Here is a 24046-nt window from a genome sequence, read left to right on the forward strand (position 1 = left end):
TAACAATTACCTCGATGACAGGTCACAGTCAGTCCGCATTAAAAACATCGTCTCAGCCAAGAAATCAGTAGCCTTTGGAGTCCCCCAAGGCTCAATACTAGGCCCAACATTATTCAATATCCATGTAAATGACATATCTACCTATATCAATAACTGCCTTCTAGTACAATACGCCGACGACACACAGTTCCTCCACAGCGGTAATATCAACGAAATAAATACTTTAATTAATAAAACTGAGATCACTTTGAAACAAATAAGAACCTATTTTCTACAGAACGGCCTTCAGCTAAACATCAATAAGACACAATGTATCTTCCTAGGCACACGCCAACTCCTGGCACACATCCCTAACAACACCGCCATCAGATGTGCCGACGGCGTTATACAGACCCTCCTCCATGTTAAACACCTTGGCTTACATCTGGATTCACACATGACCTTCGACAGACACATAAATGAAATGACTAGGAAAACAATGGGAACCTTAATTTTCATTAACAGACACAAAGATCTTTTCAACAAAGAAACACGCATAATGGTTATACAGACTTTGGTATTAAGCATCATAAAATACGGCATCACAATATGGGGGACAACAAACTCAACTTTAATAAACAAAGTGCAAAAACTACAAAACTTCGCGATAAAAGTGGCAGATGGGAAAGCAAGGAAATAAGATCATGTAACTCCATTATTTATAGATTTACAATGGCTCAAAATCAGACTTAATCACCTTTAACCTCATCACAAAAGTGTTTAAGCAGAAAATAAAAGATTACCCAGACCACATCCTCTCTCTCCCAACTGTTAACTATATGACTGACTCAACAACAAGACAACAAAACAATCTCTACGTCCCGAGAACCAACACCGACACAGGTGCAAGAGCCTTTCATGTATTAGGTCTTATATTATGGAACCAACTACCAAATGAAATAAAAGACTCTCATAATCTGACCACATTAAAATCAAATTTTAAAAGGAAGCTGTTGACCTCTGCATGAATGTATTGTGTACTCCACTGCCTTATGTATATTCTATCATGTATATTTATATGTATAATCCACCATGTATATTTATATGTATAATCTACCATGTCTATTTAGATGTTTAGAATAACCACTTTTAAGTGGAAATAAAGTTTATTATTATTATTATTATTATTATTATTATTATCTCTCTCTCTCTCTCTCTCTCCGAACCTCATTTTTTACCTCCACATCCACTTTTATCTCCCTTTTCTCTCCATCCCAGTTTTTGCTCTCTCTCTCTCTCTCTCTCTCTCTCTCTCTCTCTCTCTCTCTCTCTTCTCTCCTTCTCTCTCCCCTTCCAAATTTTCCTCCTCCTTCCTCCATCTTCAATATAGTTTCTCTCCTTTCATCTCTTGCCTCCCTCCCTCCCTCCCTCCCTCTTTCTTCTCTCCGCCTACACATTTCACATTTTCACCTCCCTCCTCCTCCTTCTCCTCCTCCTCCATTCATATTGCAGCAAAAATATGAAGCGCACACACACACACACACACACACACACACACACACACACACACACACACACACACACACACACACACAGAGAGAGAGAGAGAGAGAGAGAGAGAGAGAGAGAGAGAGAGAGAGAGAGAGAGAGAGAGAGAGAGAGAGAGAGAGAGAGAGAGAGAGAGAGAGAGAGAGAGAGAGAGAGAGAGAGAGAGAGAGAAACCATTGAAGACATAAAAGACGGAAGAATCTCAAACAAGACAGACAGACGGACAGACAGAGACAGACACAGAGAAAGAGACAGTGAGCACCGAGGCAAAGGTCAAGTCGGCACAGAAAAAATCTTTGTAACCTGGAGAGAATAGAAGGAGGAGAAGGAGCAGGAGGAGGAGGAGGAGGAAGAGGAGGAGGAGGAGGAGGAGAAAAATGCGGCGTCTCATAACTTCAAATTCATTTTCTTTTTTTACTTTTTATTTTTTCTTTAATTTTTTTCAGCGACACTCTCTCTCTCTCTCTCTCTCTCTCTCTCTCTCTCTCTCTCTCTCTCTCTCTCTCTTCTCCATCTTCTCCATCTTCTCCATCTTCTCCTCCTCCTCCTCCTCCTCCTCCTCCTTCTTCTTTCTCTTTCTCCTTTTCCTCCTCCTCCACCACTCAATATTCCCTCCTGCTACCCCTCCACTTCCGGCGCCAGTCCTCTCCTCCCTCCACTTTTCCCACGCCCCCTCCCTCACCCTTCCACCGTCTCCTCCACCCAGGGTTCATCATTCCACCTCCTGAAGCAAAAGGCGAAGGGGGGGGGGGGTATAGCCACTTGCAACTCCACTTTTATCCTCTCTCTCTCTCTCTCTCTCTCTCTCTCTCTCACACACAGTTGCTCGATATTCACGGCACGGTCTGGGCGCCGCTCAAGGTGACCACAGCACACTAGCACCGCCCCCAAGCTGACCGTCAATAGGTGTATACAACCAGGTGGGTGGGTGTGGGTGGGTGGGTGGGGTGGGGGTGGGGGGGGGGGGGGCAAGGCAGGTATACATGGAGGTACTTTAGTGGAGGAAAGGTGAGGCCGTGGACTTTCTAGATAACAAGGCAGACCGGACAGGTAATCGTGAAGGTATGTATTAATGAGGAAACCAGGTGCGTGAGGGGATAGGTGAGGTAGATAGTAGGGACGGGGGAACAGTGGAGGAGGACAGGTGGAGAGGAGTATTCGAGGCAGGAAGGACAGGTACTCGTGAAGGCATGTATAGATGAGGGAACAGGTGCATAATACGTAGGTGTACTAGATGGCCAGGTAAAGAGAACAGAGGTGGAGGATGACAGGTTAGAGGGGCGTAGCAAGGCAGAGAGAAAGGTTACTCGTGAATGATGAAAGAGGTGGATAAATAAATGGATAAAGAAGGACGAATAGGTATACTAGATGAGGAGGTAAAGAGAACAGGGGTGGAGGATGACAGGTTAGAGGGGCGTAGCAAGGCAGAGAGAAAGGTTACTCGTGAATGATGAAAGAAGTGGATAAATAAATGTAAAAGGAAGAAGGATGAATAGGCGAACTAGACGGCCAGGTAAAGGGAACAGAGGTGGAGGATGACAGGTTAGAGGGGCGTAGCAAGGCAGAGAGAAAGGTTACTCGTGAATGATGAAAGAAGTGGATAAATAAATGGATAAGGAAGAAGGACGAATAGGCGAACTAGACGGGCAGGTAATGGGAACAGGGGTGGAGGATGACAGGTTGAGTAGAGGGCCGTAGCAAGGCAGAGAGAAAGGTTACTCGTGAATGATGAAAGAGGTGGATAAATAAATGTATAAGGAAGAAGGACGAATAGGTATACTAGATGAGGAGGTAAAGAGAACAGGGGTGGAGGATGACAGGTTAGAGGGGCGTAGCAAGGCAGAGAGAAAGGTTACTCGTGAATGATGAAAGAGGTGGATAAATAAATGTATAAGGAAGAAGGACGAATAGGTATACCAGATGAGGAGGTAAAGAGAACAGGGGTGGAGGATGACAGGTTGAGTAGAGGGGCGTAGCAAGGCAGAGAGAAAGGTTACTCGTGAACAATGAAAGAGGTGAATAAATAAATGGATAAGGAAGAAGGACGAATAGGTATACTAGACGGGCAGGTAAAGGGAACAGAGGTGGAGGATGACAGGTTAGAGGGGCGTAGCAAGGCAGAGAGAAAGGTTACTCGTGAATGATGAAAGAGGTGGATAAATAAATGGATAAGGAAGAAGAAGGACGAATAGGTATACTAGATGAGGAGGTAAAGAGAACAGGGGTGGAGGATGACAGGTTAGAGGGGCGTAGCAAGGCAGAGAGAAAGGTTACTCGTGAATGATGAAAGAGGTGGATAAATAAATGTATAAGGAAGAAGGACGAATAGGCGAACTAGACGGGCAGGTAAAGGGAACAGAGGTGGAGGATGACAGGTTAAGTAGAGGGGCGTAGCAAGATAGAAAGAAACAGTAGGTTACTCGTGAATGATGAAGCATACAGGTATAGATACAGGTATAGAGGTGACTACTAAGAGCCAGGTGTATACAGGTAGTCAAAGGTATGCTGCAGGGAATACAGGTAAACTAGGGACAAGGTATAATAGAGGAAAGGTGTGGAGGCAGAGGTAATTGCAAGGAGGATGAGGAGGCAGAAGGAATAAAGATGAGGGGAAGGAGATCCGGCAGCGAGGAGGACAGGGAACACTCCGATAAGCCCAGGATCAACATATACTGAACTTATGTTGATCCTGGACTGGACTCTGCGTTATCCCGGACTATGCCTAAGCGAGGAGAGACGTACACAAGCTATACATTCACGGCCAGCCAAGACATTCCCTCCTAGCCTCGAGCATAAACTAAGACGAGAAGACTAAAATATATAAAACATTCACAAGCTTTACGTTCACGGCCAGCCAAGACATTCCCTCCTAACCTCGAGCATAAACCAACACGAGAAGACTAAAACATACCCCATTAACGGTCCACAACGCCCATGATTTCTGGTCTTTCTATTCTGTCGTTCATAAGGAGACAGAGACAGACAAATTGGGGGCAACTGTACTCAGGTAAACAGGTGCACTTAAAGGAAAGTGTACAGGTAGAGAAGTGAATATTAGGAGCCAGGTAAGAGTACACAGACATTCAGGTGTACTCCAAACAGGTAACCAAGAAACAAGACAGGTGTGCTTGAGGGAAGGTAGACAGGGAAAGGTAATTAAAAGGAGCCAGGTAAGAGTACAGACATTCACGTGTACTGCAAACAGGTAACCAAAAAACGAGACAGGTGTGCTAGGAAAACGGGTGTGCTTGAGGGAAGGTAGACAGGTAAAGGCGATTCAAAGGAGCCAGGTAGACAAAGGTATGCTGCAGGTAAGACAGGCAAATGAGGAACATGCCCGATCAGTGTACTATGAAAACAGGTGTGCTAGAAGGAAGGCAAACTGGTAAAGGTGATTGTAAGATGCCATATGTGTGAAGGTAGTCAAAGGCGTGCTGCAAATAAGACAGTAAACTAAGAACAGACAGGTGTATTGAAGGTAAGGTGGGACCACTAAGAGCCAGGTGATCACAGGTAGTCAAAGGTTTGCTGCAGAGAATACAGGTAAACTAGGAACAAGGTATAATAGAGGAAAGGTGCGGAGGCAGGGGTAAGGACAGGCCAGTAAGCCAGCAGGTGTGTGTTGTGTGAGGCAGACAAGTAACTAGGGAACAAGTGTGTGGAGTGTGAGGTGTAAGAGTCAGGTGGGTGAGGGAGGACAGGACAGTGACTCAAGTGAGGTGAGGAGATTAGAGGCAAGTAGCCAGGTGATTACAAGGTGTGTAGACAAGTAAACCCAGGTGTGTACAAGGAGTCATAGGTGTGCTGGAGGGAGGACAGGTGACTCAAGAACAAGCAGGCGTATTTGAGGCAAGGTGTGCAAGTAGAGGTGATTACAAGGACCCAGGTGTGTACAGGGAGGCGTAGGTGTGCTGGGGAGAGAATAGGTAACTGAGGAACAGGTTCAGGAGTGGGCGGCGGGCGGGCAGGGACAGGAGGGGCGAGGTAGGCAGGTTAAGAAGAGTACACAAATGGTCGAAAAAAACGTCGGAACCCGGTACACAGAAATATCATAGCGAGCAGAGCCTTGGAGGGAAAGATCTTTGGGCACGGTGCATTACATGGGCGAGGAGCAAAAGGGGCCAGGTACAGATGACGGCCGGTACACAGGTAACAGAGGGAACAGGTGCGCCAGAAGGGTACGAAGCGATGGGAGGCGGGAAGGGTCGAGGAATGAAGAGGAGTAGGTGGGAGGCATGGAAAGGGAGGTGGGCGTGAAGGTGGGAGGGAGAGGGCGGGGAAGGCGAGGAAGGGACAAAAGGGGAAGGAGACTGGGGTAAGAGGCAAATGGAAGAGAAATGAAGAAGAGGAGATGGGAGGGACGGAATGGGGGGGGTGGGAGAGGACGGAAAAGAAAGAGGGGATGGGACAGAGGTATGGAAGATGGGGTGGAGAGAAAAAATGAGAGAAATGAAGAAGAGAAGGAAGGGGAAGATGGAGGAGGTGGGAAGCGTGGTAAAGGAGAATGCATAAAAAGATAGGAGAGAATGGGGGAGGTGGCGAGAGGGTGTGGTGGAGAAAGGCAAATTGGGGGAGAAAAGAAGAGGGGCAAAGAGGAAAAATGGGAGGAAAGAAGAGGAGCAAGGAGGAAAATGGGAGGAAAGAAAAGGAGCAAGGAAGAAAAATGGGAGGAAAGAAAAGCAGCAAGGAGGAAAAATGGGAGGAAAGAAGAGGAGCAAGGAGGAAAAATGGGAGGAAAGAAGAGGAGCAAGGAGGAAAAATGGAAGGAAAGAAGAGGAGCAAGAACGAAAATGGGAGGAAAGAAGAGGAGCAAGGAGGAAAAATGGGAGGAAAGAAGAGGAGCAAGGAGGAAAATGGGAGGAAAGAAGAGGAGCAAGGAGGAAAATGGGAGGAAAGGAGCAAGGAGGAAAATGGGAGGAAAGAAGAGGGGCAAGGAGGAAAATGGGAGGAAAGAAGAGGAGCAAGGAGGAAAATGGGAGGAAAGAAGAGGGGCAAGGAGGAAAATGGGCGGAAAGAAAAGGAGCAAGGAGGAAAATGGGAGGAAAGAAGAGAAGCAAGGAGGAAAATGGGAGGAAAGAAGAGGAGCAAGGAGGAAAATGGGAGGAAAGAAAAGGAGCAAGGAGGAAAATGGGAGGAAAGAAGAGAAGCAAGGAGGAAAATGGGAGGAAAGAAAAGGAGCAAGGAGGAAAATGGGAGGAAAGAAGAGGAGCAAGGAGGAAAATGAGAGGAAAGAAGAGGAGCAAGGAGGAAAATGAGAGGAAAGAAGAGGAGCAAGGAGGAAAATGGGCGGAAAGAAAAGGAGCAAGGAGGAAAATGGGAGGAAAGAAGAGGAGCAAGGAGGAAAATAGGAGGAAAGAAAAGGAGCAAGGAGGAAAATGGGAGGAAAGAAGAGGAGCAAGGAGGAAAAATGAGAGGAAAGAAGAGGGGCAAGGAGGAAAATGGGAGGAAAGAAAAGGAGCAAGGAGGAAAATGGGAGGAAAGAAGAGGAGCAATGTGGTAAAATGGGAGGAAAGAAGAGGAGCAAGGAGGAAAAATGGTAGGAAAGAAGAGGAGCAAGGAGGAAAATGTGAGGAAAGAAGAGGAGCAAGGAGGAAAATGGGAGGAAAGAAGAGGAGCAAGGAGGAAAATGGGAGGAAAGAAGAGGAGCAAGGAGGAAAATGGGAGGAAAGAAGAGGAGCAAGGAGGAAAAATGGGAGGAAAGAAGAGAAGCAAGGAGGATAATGGGAGGAAAGAAGAGGAGCAAGGAGGAAAATGGGAGGAAAGAAAAGGAGCAAGGAGGAAAATGGGAGGAAAGAAGAGGAGCAAGGAGGAAAATGGGAGGAAAGAAGAGGAGCAAGGAGGAAAATGGGAGGAAAGAAAAGGAGCAAGGAGGAAAATGGGAGGAAAGAAGAGGAGCAAGGAGGAAAATGGGCGGAAAGAACAGGAGCAAGGAGGAAAATGGGAGGAAAGGAGCAAGGAGGAACATGGGAGGAAAGAAAAGGAGCAAGGAGGAAAATGGGAGGAAAGAAGAGGAGCAAGGAGGAAAATGGGAGGAAAGAAGAGGAGCAAGGAGGAAAAATGGGAGGAAAGAAGAGGAGCAAGGAGGAAAAATGGGAGGAAAGAAAAGGAGCAAGGAGGAAAATGGGAGGAAAGAAGAGGAGCAAGGAGGAAAATGGGAGGAAAGAAGAGGAGCAAGGAGGAAAATGGGAGGAAAGAAGAGGAGCAAGGAGGAAAAATGGGAGGAAAGAAGAGGAGCAAGGAGGAAACTGGGAGGAAAGAATAGGAGCAAGGAGGAAAATGGGAGGAAAGGACAAGAGCAAGGAGGAAAATTGGGAGGAAAGAAAAGGAGCAAGGAGGAAAAATGGGAGGAAAGAAGAGGAGCAAGGAGGAAAATGGGAGGAAAGAAAAGGAGCAAGGAGGAAAATGGGAGGAGAGAAGAGGAGGAAAATGGGAGGGGGAGAGGGAGGGGAGAGGGAGAGGGAGAGGGAGGGAGGAGGAGGAGGTGCATGGCGTATCCTCCCTTACCTCCAAAACACCTCACCACCACCACCACCACCACCACCACCACTGCACTTGCCAACACCATCACCAACAACGTCATCAACACCACCTTTATTAATTACCACCACCACCACCACCACCACCACCCTTTTCACTACCAACACCACACAAATCACCTCCACGACCACCCTCATCACCACGACCTTCACTACCTTTATATACGCACCACCTGCATCATCACCACCACCACCACCACCACAACTATTTTTAGCGGCTCAAGGATTTTTGCATGACGGTTCGAGTCTTATAACGAACTGTCACAAAAAGGGAAAAATAAAGTGATGGGGAAGAAAGGGAAGGAAGGGAGGGGAAGAAGGGGGGGGGAGAGAGAGAGAGAGAGAGAGAGAGAGAGAGAGAGAGAGAGAGAGAGAGAGAGAGAGAGAGAGAGAGAGAGAGAGAGAGAGAGAGAGAGAAAAGAGGAGGGTAAGAGGAGATATAGCTCACAGGGGAGACATAAACAGGTGCAGCATGCGACACACACACACACACACACACACACACACACACACACACACACACACACACACACACACACACACACGTGATCTTCATAACCTTCAACACAACTGACCGTAAAAGGAACACACACACACACACACACACACACACACACACACACACACACACACACACACACACACGAACTCCATAACCTTCAAGACGACTGACTGTAGAAATCATAAAAAAATAATAAGAATAAAAATAGAAAAAAGGAAAAGAAGATGACAACAGGTGAGTGAGACAGGTGAGAACAGGTGTGGTGTGATCTGTGGCAGTCCCGAGGCTGTGGCTGTGAGGGATGCTGCTTCGGGCCCGCCACAGACACCCTCACCACAGCATATTCTAAACTTCCTAGGACTCAACCACAGCATATCTTTAGTCTCCCAACATCCACAAGTTCACAACACAGCATAAAACCTCCCAGAACTTCATTACAGCCAGGCGACAGCATATCCTAAGATTCCTAACAGCCTCACCACAGCATATCAAACCTCACAGCACTCAATTACAGACACCCACACCACAGCATAAAACCTCCCAGCACTTAACCACAGATACCCACACCACAGCATATCCAAGTCTCCTAACACCCACACCACAGCATATCCAAGTCTCCTAACACCCACACCACAGCATATCCTAAGTATCCTAACACCCACACCACAGCATATCTTTCTTCATAACGCTCACATCAGAAAGACCCCGAGACAGCATATCCTAAGACTCCTAACACCTACACCACAGCATATCAAACCTCCCAGGGCGTCATCCTAACCACGCCACAGCATATCTTAAGCCCACAACAGCTCAGCCACAGCATATTTTAAAACTTCCAGCATTCCATTACTAAGAGTCCATTCCTGCCTCAATGCAAGTCACACAAAAGCATATCTTGTCCCCCCCAACAGCCACGACACAGCATGTTATCTCGTGTCTTAGGCTTCCCAACACTGCCATCAGAACACAATAGCGAGAAGTTAATAAATTCAGGAGATGGTCTGATTTAAATTATCCCTTTAAAACTTACTATTACTGCTACTACTACTATTTCGAGATGGTCTTATTGATTTTACCACTTTTGAATGAAGATGCTGCTACTACTACTACTACTACTACTACTACTACTTGTACGATATAGAGATGGCCTGAAAAAATTATCACTTTGAACTTATAACTACTGATACCACCACCACTACCACCACCACCACTACAACTATCACAACCATTACTACTATCCTAACTACCACGACTACCATCATCCCTGCGCCCCTCCCGTCAAGGCTGCGGGTGTCGGGGAGTGAACAGTAAACAGGGCTATCTCGAGGGTGCTCCTGCCCATAACTAGCCACAGCGGGGCACACACACATGGCACACACACGCTGCCTTTGGAGATAGCGCGCGGACACAAGCCATTCCCGGAGGCCACACCACACTCCCGACCCCACGACGCACACGGTTAGTTATTAGCGTGTTTATTGGCCACATCATTAATCAGTTAGTTGGCTAGTTATTCACTTTCGTTTGTTCACCAATATAATTAATTAGTTTGATAGCCGACTGTTCAAGCCATTCCCCGACGCCACGACGCACACGGTTAGTTATTAGCGTGTTTATTGGCCACATCATTAATCAGTTAGTTGGCTAGTTATTCAGTTTCGTTTGTTCACCAATATAATTAATTAGTTTGATAGCCGACTGTTCAAGCCATTCCCCGACGCCACGACGCACACGGTTAGTTATTAGCGTGTTTATTGGCCACGTTATTTATCAGTTAGTTCACCCTCCATCCTCTCCCTCACACCTTACATCTCTCCCCTCACCCTGTCCCTCCCTTCCCTTCCCTTACACCCTTCACCCCCCTTAAGCCTTAGATCTCTCCCATCACCCTGTCCTTCCCTTTCTCCCTCTTCCCCTCCCTACCTTGAGTTAGTTGATTTACCATATAGTTTATTATAATGATAGCCGACTGACCAAGCCATTCCCCGAGGCCACAGAACACTCCTGATACCACGACGCACACGGTTAGTTATTAGTGTGTTTATCGGCCACGTCATTACTTATTCGGTTAGTTATCTGTTCAGTTTCGTTTGGTGACCATATGGGAAGTTGCTTTATCAGTTAGTCTGTTAATTAGACAGACAGTTTATCGACCTAACACTTAGCTATAAATTTACCTTGTCAGTTCGTTAGTTAGATAGTTGGTTTATTTATAAGTTAATGAGTTAAGCGGCAAGACAGAGAAGAGTGATCGATTGGGGCATGAGGTCTTGGCGCCGCATCTGCCACTGTCATGTAAAAAAATAAATAAATAAATAAATAAAAAGGAAAAGTGGTTCAGTAGAGTAAAAAGATGAACTCAGAAACAACACGAGATCAGGGTCAACAAATAATCATAAATAACTTAGTATGGTAAAAAAAAAAATAGAAAGCTGAATATCTGAGCAAAGAAAAAGTTACATCCTCTTGAATATTTACACACACACACACACACACACACACACTATTCATAGCGCTGCATCTGACATTACTGAGGGTGTGAGCGGCCATGAGGGGGTGAGGGAGTGTCCTGAGGAGCAGCACCTTTCCTCCCTCCTCCTCCTACTTCTTCTCCCTTACCCAGGGGAGAAGAGGAGGGGGGGAGGGGGGCGGCGACAGAGAGGCGCTGTGGTGGAGATAAAGAGACGTGGAGGAGGAGGTGGAGGGATAGAGAAGCGATGGTGGGATGGGCTTGCGTAACGGTGAAGTGGAGGAAGTAGTAGTAGTAGTAGTAGTAGTAGTAGTAGTAGTAGTAGTGGTGGTGGTGGTGGTAGTAGTAGCAACATCAGTAGTAGTAGTAGTAGTAGTAGTAGTAGTAGTAGTAGTAGTAGTAGTGGTGGTGGTGGTAGAGGTGATAGTAGTGGTGTTGGTAGAGGTAGAAGTAGTGGTAGTAGTTGTAGCAGCTTAGTAATAGCACCACCAACACCAGTACCAGTAGTAACACCACCACACCACCACCACCGCCACCACCACCACCACAACATAAACACCAACCAGCACAAGAACAACAAAACTACACAAAACAAAACGTGACTGAATAACGCCAAAACAAAACAACAAAAAAGTAAAAAGAAAAAAAGAAAAAAAAACAGCCATTCAAAGCACACCTAACAATGCACGGTGTGGCAATATGCTAATTAGACAAAGGACGGCCCGCCAGGTGAGGTTACGTGTGCCCTTCAGCCCGTGTTACCTGTCCTGAGGGGGGTGGGAGGAGGGAAGGGGGAGGAGGAAAGGAGAGAGCGGGGGAGCAGCAAAGGAGGAAAGAAGGAAGGAGGAAAGAAGGAAGGAGGATAGGAGGGAAGGGATGGGAGGAATGAACAGAGAGGAGGGAAGGGGGAAGAGGAGGGAGGAGGGAGGAGGAGGAGGAGGAGGAGGAAACATGGAAACATGGAAACGCAGGCAACAGAAAGCCTATTGGCTCATTACGAGGTTGCCCGTTCTGGTGATTTAATCTGCTCGACAGCCTGGGGCCTGGGGAGCAGATGAAAGCACCTCGATATTGAGGAGCAGATGAAAGCGCCTCGATATTGAGGAGCAGATGAAAGCAACTCAATATTCAGTTTACTCCCGACGCAGCGAAGTGACGGTCGATTCTATATTTGAAGGAGTTGATAGTATTCGCATTTACTACTTCTGAAGGAAGATTGTTCCAGTGACGGATGACTCGGTTTGAAAAGAAACTCCTTCCGATGTCTGTGTTACATCGACTAGACTGAATGGGTAAACCGTTATTTCTAGTTCTTAGGTTGGTTTGCAATTCAAAGAAATTGGAGTAATCGACGTTATTGAATTTTTTTAGATACTTGAAGACTTGAATCATATCTCCTCGTAGGCGTCTTTTCTCCAATGTAAAGAGATTGAGTCGCTTGAGTCGTTCCTCGTACGGTTGAGCCCTTAAGGTTGGTATCATTTTCGTGGCGCGTCGTTGAATCCTTTCCAGTAAATCAATGTCCTTTCTGTAATTAGGAGACCAGAACTGTACTGCATACTCGAGGTGCGGTCTTACCATGGAATTATACAAGGATAGCATCACGTCTGGCGTTTTACACTCGAAGTTCCTCGCTATGAACCCGAGCATAGTGTTGGCTTTGTTGTATGCTTTTTTACAGTGATTCGCGTGTTTCAGGTCACTGCTGATAGTGACTCCAAGATCCTTTTCCTCCTGCATCGCTTGCAGAGGTCTCCCATTCATGATGTGCATGACTTTGCATTTGTCAACATTAAAGGACTTTTGCCATTTTTCCGACCATTCGATAATGTGATTGAGGTCTTTCTGAATGATTTCGCAGTCGGTCTTTGTGAAGGCCTTTCCCCCCACCTTAGTGTCATCAGCAAATTTCGATATTGTGGATTTCAGTCCTGATTCGAGGTCGTTGATATATATGATGAAGAGAATGGGTCCCAGCACTGACCCTTGAGGCACTCCACTAGTGACTGGAAGCCAATCGGAAGGCTGTCCGTTGAGTAGTACTCGTTGTTTTCTGTCGGTGAGCCAATCTCTTATCCACGCGATCAGATTGGCTCCAATGCCCGCCGAGTGCAGTTTCTTAAGGAGTCGCTCGTGCGGTACCTTGTCGAAGGCTTTCTGAAAGTCCAGGTATATAACATCACTGGGGATGTGGGCATCCCAGTTCTTATATATGCCTTGGAAGAAGTCTAATAGATTCGTTAGGCAGGAGCGCTTGTTTCTGAAGCCATGCTGGGTGTCGGAGATTACATTATTGTCTTCTAGAAACTTAACAAGTTTGTCTCTAATAATCTTTTCGAGTATTTTTCCTGCCACTGATGTCAAACTTATGGGCCTGTAGTTTAATGCAACGCTTTTGTCTCCTTTTTGAAAATTGGTGTTACGTTCGCCATCTTCCAGTCTTCCGGGACCTTTTCAATTGAACAGACTGGTTGAATATGTTAGTGAGTGGCTGAAGTATTTGTTGTTTAAGCTCTTTAATAACCGCGGGGACAAACCGTCAGGTCCTGTTGACTTGTTCGTGTCGAGTTTATCCAAATACTCTTTCACTTCTTGGTCGCATATTGAGTCAATTTTCAGGGGCGTGATTCCCTCGGCGGGTCAGGGTTCTCGGGCATGGTTTCGATGTTCTCGACTGTGAATACGGATGCGAAGTTACTGTTGAGGATTCTGGCCATCTGTTTACTGTCCTGAGTTGCAGCTCCAGTCTCGTCTGTCAGGGGACCAATATTGACTTTACTTTCTTTTTCGATCTGATGTATGTGAAGAATTTTTTGAGTTTGTCTTGATGTCACGCGCTATTTGTTTTTCGTAGTTGCGTTTACTACTCCGAATAAGGGTGCGACAAGCTCTGAGGCTGTTGTGGTACTGAGTACGGGCTTCGGCCGTGTCATTCTCTTTCATTAGGTTATAATTCCTTTATTAAGTTTACCGCCCTTTTATTTCTCTGGTCATCCACGGTGGATCTACGGCACCATTTACTCGCCTGGGTTTCGTCACTGTAGCCTTTTCTACTCCCAAAAGCTTATCTTTGAAGTTGTTCCACACGTTGTCGATTGTATTGTCGGTTAGGTGAAGTTGGTCCCAGGTCGCGGAGGGAAGCAGCTCACGGGCTAGGTTGAAATTTGCTTTTTTGTAGTCTGGTATCACTGACGGATTGTCTACGAGTTTGTGACTTATGTTGACATTGAAACGGATTAAGTGGTGATCGCAACCGTTAATTTTTCACCAACTTCACAGTCGCGAATGAGGTCGGGGTCGCTTACTAATACCAGATCCAGCAGATTGTTTTCTCTTGTTGGTTGAGTTACAGCTTGAGTGAGGAACGAATCCTCCACCATTTCTATAAGCCTGTTACCCTCTTGATCTCCAGTCAATTGTCCCCAGTCAATGTTAGGGCAATTAAAGTCCCCAATTATTATTGCTTGTTTACTTTGTGTTAAAGAGTGAAGCTCTTCGTACAGGGCAGTGTCATCGGCTGCTTGTTGTTTTGGAGGCCTGTATACGGTCGCAAGTGTTAGTTTCTTATTATTCGCAGTTATTTCCACATAGACGGAGTCGTAATTCTCTGCATCCTGTTTGTCTATTTTATGGCAGGGAGCGTACTTTTTACGTAGCAAATTACCTCCTCCTTTCTTGTGCATTCGATTTTTTGGAAGCTGTACCCGGGAAATGACAGTTCAGATACTAGATGTGCAGAGTTGGCCCAAGTCTCTGTGATGGCTACCACATCTGGTTTCTCAGTTGCAATATACGCCCTAATTTCGTCCTTTTGGGTAATAGACTGCGTGCATTTGTGTACAAAATGGAAATGTGACTACTGGTTTGGCCGCGTTGAGTTGAATGAGTTCGCTTGTCGGAGGCGTCGTTGGTTACACAGTTTCTTGCAAGCCGCATCGACGCTACGGTTCGGTTGATCAAGGGTTGCCTTTGCCTTGCCCTCGCCTCCAGTTTTTGAATAGCTTTCGAGAAGCTTTCAACTGCATCGTTCAGGAGCCTTCCTAGCCGCGCCGAATCAACCTCGTTCAAGTGGAGTCCGTCCTCCCAAAACAAATCTGGGCGCTGGTTGAAGTGATGCCATGCGTTCGTGAACCCTACGCCTTCATCGTTACATAACTGCTTTAGACTAGTGTTGACGCCGTACGCTTTACTGTTGTTGTATCCGGCGAACGTATTGACTCTCGGTAGAATTCCAGAGACGATGATGGGGGGACTTGGTCTTGTATTTCCGAATGACTTGACGGTATTTTGCTAACAGGTCCTGAATTTGAGTTGACTGAAGGTCGTTGGTTCCGCATGGATCAGATACACTGTGTCGTCCTTCGCATTTACTGAAACTGCATCGACAGCTGATTCAATATCGTCCAGTTTGGCTCCGGGGATACAGAAACGCTGCCGTGTCAACGTATTCCGACCACAAAACTCCGTAAGTTGGCCTCTCACCACACTGTCTCCAACTAAATTGACTCTAGTAGTTAGTTTGCCCATACCAGGAAACAGCGTCTGGTTCTGTACAAGTGACAGCTGGTAGAATGGTCTTGTGATTTCTTCTGGAAGGGCGCGAGGTACAAGGGAGCGCGGGCTAAGGTGGGTTTGGAAGTGGTGGTGGTGTTAGTAGTGGGTGGCTGGGAAAGGGTGGAGGGTGAGGTGGATGGAGGGAGATGTGGTATCAGAAGTGGAGTAGGCGGCGGCGGTTGAGTTCGTGTTGGAGGTGGAAGTGGAGGATGGAGGGTGATGAGGATAGGGGAGGAGTCAAGGGTGTTGGAGGGAGAGGAAGGGAGAGCGGGAGAAAGGGGAGTGGTACTGTGGATGGAGGTGGATGGGGTAGGAAGGGAGGTGGATGGAGTAGAAGGAATGGTAAGGGTGGCGGCGGGATCAGGCGTTGCAGAGGAGTGGGGTGGTTGAGGCGAGGCAGAGGAGATCGTGTTGGAGGTGGAAGGGGAAGATGGAGTGGTGATGAGGATAGGGGAGGAGTCAAGGGTGGTGGAGGGAGAAGAGGGAGTGGGAGTGGATGAGGTAGCAAGGGAGGTGGATGGGGCGGAAGGATTAGTAAGGATGGAGGCGGGTTCAGGCGAGGCAGAGGAGGAGGAGGGGGTATGTAGTTGGGTCAGAACGTCAGAATATGAGTTTGAGGAGGAGGAAGCTGGAGTAGGAAGGGCGGGGAAAGAAGAAGAAGAAGAAGAAGAATGAGGGGTAGGGAGTTGAGGGAAGGCCATCATGGTGTCCCAGATCAACGCATTGGAGCGTTGTAGTTCCTCGTTGGTTTTTTGTAGTGCCTGAATACGTAAGTCTAAGACACAGTACCTACACATCGAGTCGCTGGCTTGGTAATGAATCGCAGCATATTTCTTTGAACAATTACAGCAATTGAGATAGTTGGACGGCATGATTACTTCTTTTTTTAATTTTTATTTACTGTTGCAAGACGATATAATTGTGTTAACTGCAGTTAAGATGAATTTTGTATCCGCGTGGACTAAGGTCAACACCTGGAGGGAGGCGGCTTTAAATCGGTCGAGTCACGCGGGAGAGTTTGAGGTGTGGCGTCTATGAGGGCCCGCACGTGTTTTCCCTCCGGGATTAAAATTCTCTGGGGGATTAAACTTTTCCTCCTTTTCAAAACAGGTGTGCTGGTATACGGGTCAAGCTTTGTACTTCTACGTTAGTGACAGATTTTCTACGTTAGTTAGACACAAGAAGCTCACTGTCTTTCACTGGGTGCTGTGTTAGGTCGTGCAGTTGTAATCCTACTGGGGAAAGACAGGAAACACAAAAAAAGTCGATATATAACTTAACCGCTCAGCTCAGCAGGGAAGTCCTCTCACTGTAAGGTAATCCTCGCAACACTTCAAACACTAGTTAGACGCGTCACAGCACTGAGTTAGACGTTAATTAATTAAGTTGAGTGGTGCTACATCAGAAAAGTAAACAAGCACAGTTAGTCGTTCGATTTCTGAGAAGGCGTACGGGCCTATTTAAGTAACGGTTAATTAAAAACGTGGATGAACGGATTTCAAAAGTTGTGACGTTAAAATGTAACACACGGAGTCGATTCACACACAAAATAACAAGTGTCGTTTCACCAGACGAGGTGAAAAGCAAGGTTAAGGTTTGATGCCGCAGCAGCAGCAAGGTCAACGTCTGTCCCTTTGAGGAGGTCAGGCGAGACTGAGGAGGTCAGGCGAGACTGACTGAGGAGGAGGAGGAGGAGGAGGAGGAGGAGGAGGAGGAGGAAATATTTTAGGAGAGAGAGCAAAGGTGAAAGTGGGCCGGAAGGTAATATACGTAACGAGAGAGAGAGAGAGAGAGAGAGAGAGAGAGAGTCAGATTGTCTCTCTCTCTCTCTCTCTCTCTCTCTCTCTCTCTCAGGGTCAACTGCTTGGAACGGTCCCTCACACACACTTCCGTGAATCCCGCTCCCTCACCCCTTACCTCTCCCCCCTCACCCTGTCCCTCCCTTCCCTTACCCCCTTCACCCCTTACCTCTCCCCCCTCCCCATGACCCTCCCTTTCCCCCCTTACCCTCTCTTCCCTTACCCCCTTGTCACGCCTTACCTCTCCCCCCTCCCCCTGACCCTTCCTTCCCCCTCTTACCCTCCCTTCCCTTGCCCCCTTCACCCCTTACCTCTAAGCTCTAACCCTTTACCCTGCTTCTCCCTTACCTTTTCCTCCCCTTTACCATCCACCGTTTCCCTTTCCTCTTTTACTCTCAGCAACATTCCACTTTCCTGTACACACAAAACATAGAATTCCTGTCCCCTTTCTTGCTCTTCTCTATATCATCTTTCAGAGCATTCCACACGCCACCATGGACACTCTGGAGACGTGAAAGAGTGCATAGGGAGGAAGAGAGGGAAGGGGAGGAGGGAAGGGAAGGAGGAAGGGATTATCGTCACCTTCGTAAACAAACCGCCTAAGTCAATATTTTCTACTATACAGGATATCATAAAAGAACTGTCATCATCTCATTTGGCTTAAGATTTAGGGAGAAATGAAAAGGCCAATTCTAGAACACTCAAACCCTGAATGACGAAGGCAACTATACAAAAATGGGCGTCACCTGTTGAAAAATTGATGTAGACAAGAACCTGGAAATTGCTGAAAAATGACTTAGGCGATTATTTTATGAGGGTGACGATATATGTTGTGAGTAGTGAGTGACAGCATAATGGGTTGAGAGGTGAGTGAAGGGAAGGAAAGAAGTGAGTCTGCAAGAATAATGGAGTTGAAGGGAGAAGGTATTAAGGGTAAGGAGGTAAGGAAGGGAGAAAGGAAGGGGAGAGAAAGGGAGTAAGGGGACTGAAGGGAGAAGGTATTGAGGTTAGGGAGGTAAGGAAGGGAGGGAGAGAAAGGGAGTAAGGGAACTGAAGGGAGAAGGTATTGAGGTTAGGGAGGTAAGGAAGGGAGAAAGGAAGGGGAGAGAAAGGGAGTAAGGGAACTGAAGGGAGAAGGTATTGAGGTTAGGGAGGTAAGGAAGGGAGAAAGGAAGGGGAGAGAAAGGGAGTAAGGAAACTGAAGGATGAAGGTATTGAGGTTAGGGAGGTAAGGAAGGGAGGGGAGAGAAAGGGAGTAAGGGGACTGAAGGGAGAAGGTATTGAGGTTAGGGAGGTAAGGAAGGGAGGGGAGAGAAAGGGAGTAAGGGAACTGAAGGGAGAATGTATTGAGGTTAGGGAGGAAAGGAAGGGAGGGGAGAGCAAGGGAGTAAGGGAACTGAAGGGAGAATGTATTGAGGTTAGGGAGGAAAGGAAGGGAGGGGAGAGAAAGGGAGGAAGGGAACTGAAGGATGAATGTATTGAGGTTAGGGAGGTTAGGAAGGGAGGGGAGAGCAAGGGAGTAAGGGAACTGAAGGGAGAATGTATTGAGGTTAGGGAGGTAAGGAAGGGAGGAAGGGAGGGGAGAGAAAGGGAGTAAGGGAACTGAAGGGAGAATGTATTGAGGTTAGGGAGGTAAGGAAGGGAGGGGAGAGAAAGGGAGAAAGGGAACTGAAGGATGAATGTATTGAGGTTAGGGAGGTAAGGAGGGGAGGAAGTGATCGGAGAGAAAGGGAGGAAGGGAACTGAAGGATGAATGTATTGAGGTTAGGGAGGTAAGGAAGGGAGGGGAGAGAAAGGGAGAAAGGGAACTGAAGGATGAATGTATTGAGGTTAGGGAGGTTAGGAGGGGAGGAAGGGAGGGGAGAGAAAGGGAGGAAGGGAACTGAAGGATGAATGTATTGAGGTTAGGGAGGTAAGGAAGGGAGGAAGGGAGGGGAGAGAAAGGGAGGATGAATGTATTGAGGTTAGGGAGGTAAGGAAGGGAGGAAGGGAGGGGAGAGAAAGGGAGGAAGGGAACTGAAGGATGAATGTATTGAGGTTAGGGAGGTAGGAAGGAAGGGGAGAGAAAGGGAGGAAGGGAACTGAAGGATGAATGTATTGAGGTTAGGGAGGTAAGGAAGGGAGGGGAAAGGGAACAAATAGTAAGGTTAGGGAGGTAAGAAAGAGATAAAGGGAGGAGAGTCTGCAAGGGTGAGGGAGATAGAAAGCTTAAAGGGTGAGGGAGCCGGAGGGAAATGATAGTAAGGTAGAAAAAAAGGAAGGGAGGGAGGGAGAAGAGAATATAAACAAGGGAGATAAATGAAGAGCTGGATACGAGTAATGAATGGGGGAGGGAGGGAGAGAGAAAAAGAGTCAAGAGGGAGGAAGAAGAACAGGGAGGAGGGAGGCAGGAGTGAATAAACAGGGAAGGGAGATAAGAAATGGAAGGAAAAAAGATGGAGGGGAAAAAAGATAGAAATTAGGAGGAACATGGAGGAGGAGGAAAATAAGGGAGTAGACAGGTGAAGAAGGGAGGGAGAGGAACAGGTGAAGGAGGGAAAGGAGGGAGGAAAAGGAGAGGAAAGAAAGGAGGGAGATGAGGGAGAGAGAAAAGGGAGGAATATGGAGAGAAAAAAAAGGGAGCTGGCAGGTGAAGAAGGGAAGGAAAGGGACAGGTGAAAGAGGGAGGGAGGGAGGGAGGGAAAGGAGCAGGTGTGAGAGATGAGGAGGAAGGGAAGGAGGAGGAATATGAGTTACGTGGAGGGAGGGAGAGAGGGAGGGGAGGGAGAAACAGGTAGGTAGGGGTAATAAAAGGGAAAGGGAAAGGAGGAGGAGGAGGAGGAGGAGGCAAAGACAGGAGGTGGCGGCGGCGGCGGTGCAGTATAGATGGAGGCGCCGCTCAGCCACCCCCCCCTCCCCCTCCTCTCCCCCCCAAGTCTACATCACCTCGAATCTACAAACCGACAGAAGGTGACGAAGGGAACACGTCCTGGCCCTGTCCCCTGCCCGCCGCCATGGCCCGAGTGTGTGTGTGTGTGTGTGTGTGTGTGTGTGTGTGTGTGTGTGTGTGTGTGTGTAGCTCGGCCCAGCCCTGACCTCCGTGACCCTTAATTTGCAGATGACCGCGCGGGGCAGGCAGGTATGTGGCCACGGCAGGAGAAAAAAAAAAAAAAAACTCCCTGTAACTCTTCCTCCAAGGCCATGCCCCGCTCTGTGTTGCGTCTGGGGTGTTCTGGGCAAAGCTAAGCGCCGGTGTGTTGAGCCTGTGTGTTCCGGGTGAGTGCAGTGTGTCAGTTTGTGTTTGGTATCGCAGTTATTATTTTAAGACACGAACCAGGTAGAAAGGGAGGATTGCAGACACTAAGGTCGGTATTTTAGCTTCATTTTTTTCTCACACTAATAATTTCAAAAGGACAAAAAAAAGAGGTTAACCGCGTCCCCATGAGTGTCTGTCTACGTTCATGGCGCAGAAGCTTTGTCAAACTACCACCAGGGTCATGAAACTACCCCTGGAAATGCCCACAAATCCTACGAAAGCCTTCTTAAGTGTATGTGTTTGGGCGACGAAAGGTTTTGGACTATGACCCTATAAGCTGTCTGTTCAGCAACACCCAAACACCTGAGACGCCGAGATGATTATGTGGTGTTGAGATGTGTTGGTGATGTGTTACGACGTGGTGTTGTATTTGTTGCAGATTAAAGTCTGCGGGTGTGTTGCCCCGTCTGTGTGTAGTGAGGTGATGCAGGCTGTGACTTTGTGTTGCGTTGGTGGTGTGTGTTGCTGAGTGACGACCACCTCAGCACACCGTCAGCTTCATAACCCCCTTCCCTCCCTTCCAGTGGTGTGCTGCGGGGATACTCAGCAGGGGGGAGACATTCTGTGCTGCCCATACACGGGACTCCGCCTGAGAGCATTCCTGACGCTGACCGGTGATGGGAGCACCGCGACTTCTGCAACAAGTCTGAGCTTTAAGTCGAAGGGACTATTATATCAGTATTATTATTTTATCTATTACTACTGTCATTATCATTATTATTGTTGAAAAAAACACGAAAACTATATTCTCTTTAGGAAAGAACTATGGCCATTTACGCTTTGTGTGTGCGTGTGTGTGTGTGTGTGTGTGTGTGTGTGTGTGTGTGAGGAGGGGGCGGGGCCTGGTGGGGGCGGCGGGCGTGGCGTGGGGGGGCGCGAGGCCGCGTGGCTGTCGGAGCGGCGGGGCGGGCGTTACCTGGGTCAGCCTCGGGGGAGCTGCAGGGGGAGCGGTACTCGTGCACCTGATCCACGGGGAGCTTGTACTCCGGGGACTGGGGAGACTCCTCGTCCTGCTGCTGCTGAGCCTCGCCGCCCGGGAGCAGCGAGGCCAGGTAGGGCGTCAGGTGTTCCAAGTTGAGGTGGGTGGGCTTGGTGGGGGCGTGGGCGGGCACAGGGGGTGGCGGGAGGGGCACGGTGGGGGGTGGGGGGAGGGTGGCGCCTGGGATGTTGTTCCTTGGGCTGATCAGATGGGGCGGCACCTTTGGGCGGCCGTGGGGCGGCACCTCGGGGGCGGGGCCTTCGGGGCTCAGGGCGAGGCCGTCCACCACATCGGAGCAGCCACTGTTGGGCCGCGGCGGCACCCTGGGGGGCGCCACGATGGAGCCAAGGCCCTCCATGCTAGCGATGCTGTTGGGTCTGGAGTGTCCCCTGACGCCGGCGGGCCTAGAGCCGGTGGTGCTGGGGGCCAGCCCGCCGCTGGTGGGTCGGTGGCTCCCGCCTGAGGGTGGAGGTCCGCCGCTGTTTGGTCTTGACCCTGTGGCCAAGGGTCCGGGGCCGCCGCTGCTGGACCTCGGGACCGTAGTGGCGGGTGCGGCGCCGACACTGTTGGATCTGAAGCTTCCAACAGAGGTAGTGGGTCCGCCACTGCTTGCTATGGGTCCAGCAGAGTTAGGCCTGGAGCCGCCACTGCTGGCTGTGGGCCCGCCACTGTTGGGCCTGGAGCCGCCACTGCTGGCTGTGGGCCCGCCACTGTTGGGCCTGGAGCCGCCACTGCTGGCTGTGGGCCCGCCACTGTTGGGCCTGGAGCCGCCACTGCTGGCTGTGGGCCCGCCACTGTTGGGCCTGGAGCCGCCACTGCTGGCTGTGGGCCCGCCACTGTTGGGCCTGGAGCCGCCACTGGTTGCTGTGGGCCCGCCACTGTTGGGCCTGCTGGAGCCCCGCTCGGAGGACGGCTCCTCGGCGGGGGGCGGCGGGGCGCGGGTGGCACGGCGCAGCACCACGGGGGAGGGTCGGGCCTGGCCTGGAGGGACCGAGGCTGGATAGTTGAGTCCCGACACGTGGAACTGGGCGCCGTACCAAGGCGGCACAGAGCCTGGATACATGGGGTAGCCATGACCGTGAGGGGGCAAGGGGGGCGGCGAGGGGTCAGGGCATGGCGGCAGTGGGAAGTAACTCTTGGCCACGGAGCCGTGTCCGTGGGGCGGCACTGGGGGGTGGCCCTCGTGCCAGGAGGCTCGCTGCAGGGCCCAGGGCCGAAGGGCCGGCTTGGGCAGGGGAGGGGCCGAGGGCTCGCCAGGGGAGGTGGTGCCGTTGTTGTTGAGGGTGTGGCTGTTGTTGTTGTTCGCCGGGTACACCGAGGGGTTGAAGGGCACGAACTGCCACTCGTCAGACTCGTCCGAGCCCCGGCGGAAGAGCTCGTCGCGGCGCCGCCGCAACTTTGACCGGAACGTGTTCATCACCATGGCTTGGCCGACGCTGCGGGAGAGAGTGGCCTGCGGCCGGCACTAGTGGTCCTCGCGGCGCTGCGGGGCGAGGCTACGGGTCTTCCCAGGCGGCAAAGGTTCCTAGTGCACTGAAAAAACGACAGAAGCTTCGAACGGTGGTGGAGACGGCCATGTCCTTGCCTTATTGAGCCATGGCGGCGGCCACGCTCCTGCACAGACTCCTCTCACTGGGCCAGCCAGGCACTCGACGCACGACTCTGTATTCTCACGCGACACCTGTCTGCCACACGTCACCGGGCACACCGTACGGCGGCACCTGTGCAGGACGACGTCAACACGAAGGGGGCGGCACACGACACACGACACGGGCAGCGAGGCGGCAGGGCTGCGGAACACACCGTGCGTACACACCCACTCTCGTACTCCAACTGCTGGACTTCAATATGGATGGCTGAGGCGAGTACGCGGCGTCAGTTGCCACACACTGCCGGGTGGCAACCTGCCTCCCCTACAGGCTCCCTTCCCCCGACGACACGCCGGGGCTCTCGGGCCCCACGCACGCCGCACACGGTGCTGGACGAGGCAGCGGGGAAAGGCTCGGCACAAGGAGAATTATATCACCGACAACGAGATGAGGAAGGCGAGGCCCGAGGGAGCGGGCAGGGAGTTGCTGCACCTGCAAGCATCTCCCTCCTCTGGCCCGTGCAGCCCACGCGTGGAGGATGCGGCCCAGCTGATCCAGGCAGCGCGGACAATACCCAATGACGGGGGCCTCCCGAGGGCCCTTACCGCGGCGGGGACACCCGAGGGACGGAGACACACCAGCTGGTGGTGCCGCCTTCGCCGGCCCCACCGCCGCCGCCACCATCAACAACAATGACTTACTACTACTACTACTACTACTACTACTACTACTACGGTTAATGCTACTGCTGCTGCTTCAACTAAAGATGTTACGATTATATATTTGCTCGTATGT

General features: G+C 49.5%; 1 protein-coding gene and 1 long non-coding RNA gene across 5 annotated transcripts in view; one reads left to right on the plus strand and one right to left on the minus strand.

The window, feature by feature from the left end:
* Positions 1-23492, minus strand: part of LOC126983472 (rho guanine nucleotide exchange factor 11-like) — a 204507-nt gene extending 181015 nt beyond the window's left edge. For 3 of the 4 annotated variants that reach the window (XM_050836209.1, XM_050836186.1, XM_050836175.1), the window contains exon 1: positions 21600-23491. In XM_050836209.1, coding sequence (XP_050692166.1) covers positions 21600-23085 — 1486 coding nt within the window. In that variant the 5' untranslated portion in view covers positions 23086-23491. Of the gene's footprint in view, positions 1-21599 lie in introns of all 4 variants that reach the window. The other variant, XM_050836197.1, reaches the window with a different exon arrangement.
* LOC126983495 (uncharacterized) lies at positions 2505-5106 on the plus strand. Its single transcript, XR_007735941.1, has 3 exons — positions 2505-2769; positions 3319-3438; positions 3720-5106. It is a non-coding gene; the product is annotated as an uncharacterized LOC126983495 (long non-coding RNA).
* Positions 23493-24046: the final 554 nt, after the last annotated feature.

The sequence above is a fragment of the Eriocheir sinensis genome, chromosome 5 (assembly GCF_024679095.1).
Source record: "Eriocheir sinensis breed Jianghai 21 chromosome 5, ASM2467909v1, whole genome shotgun sequence".
NCBI classification, from domain to species: Eukaryota; Metazoa; Arthropoda; class Malacostraca; order Decapoda; family Varunidae; genus Eriocheir; species Eriocheir sinensis.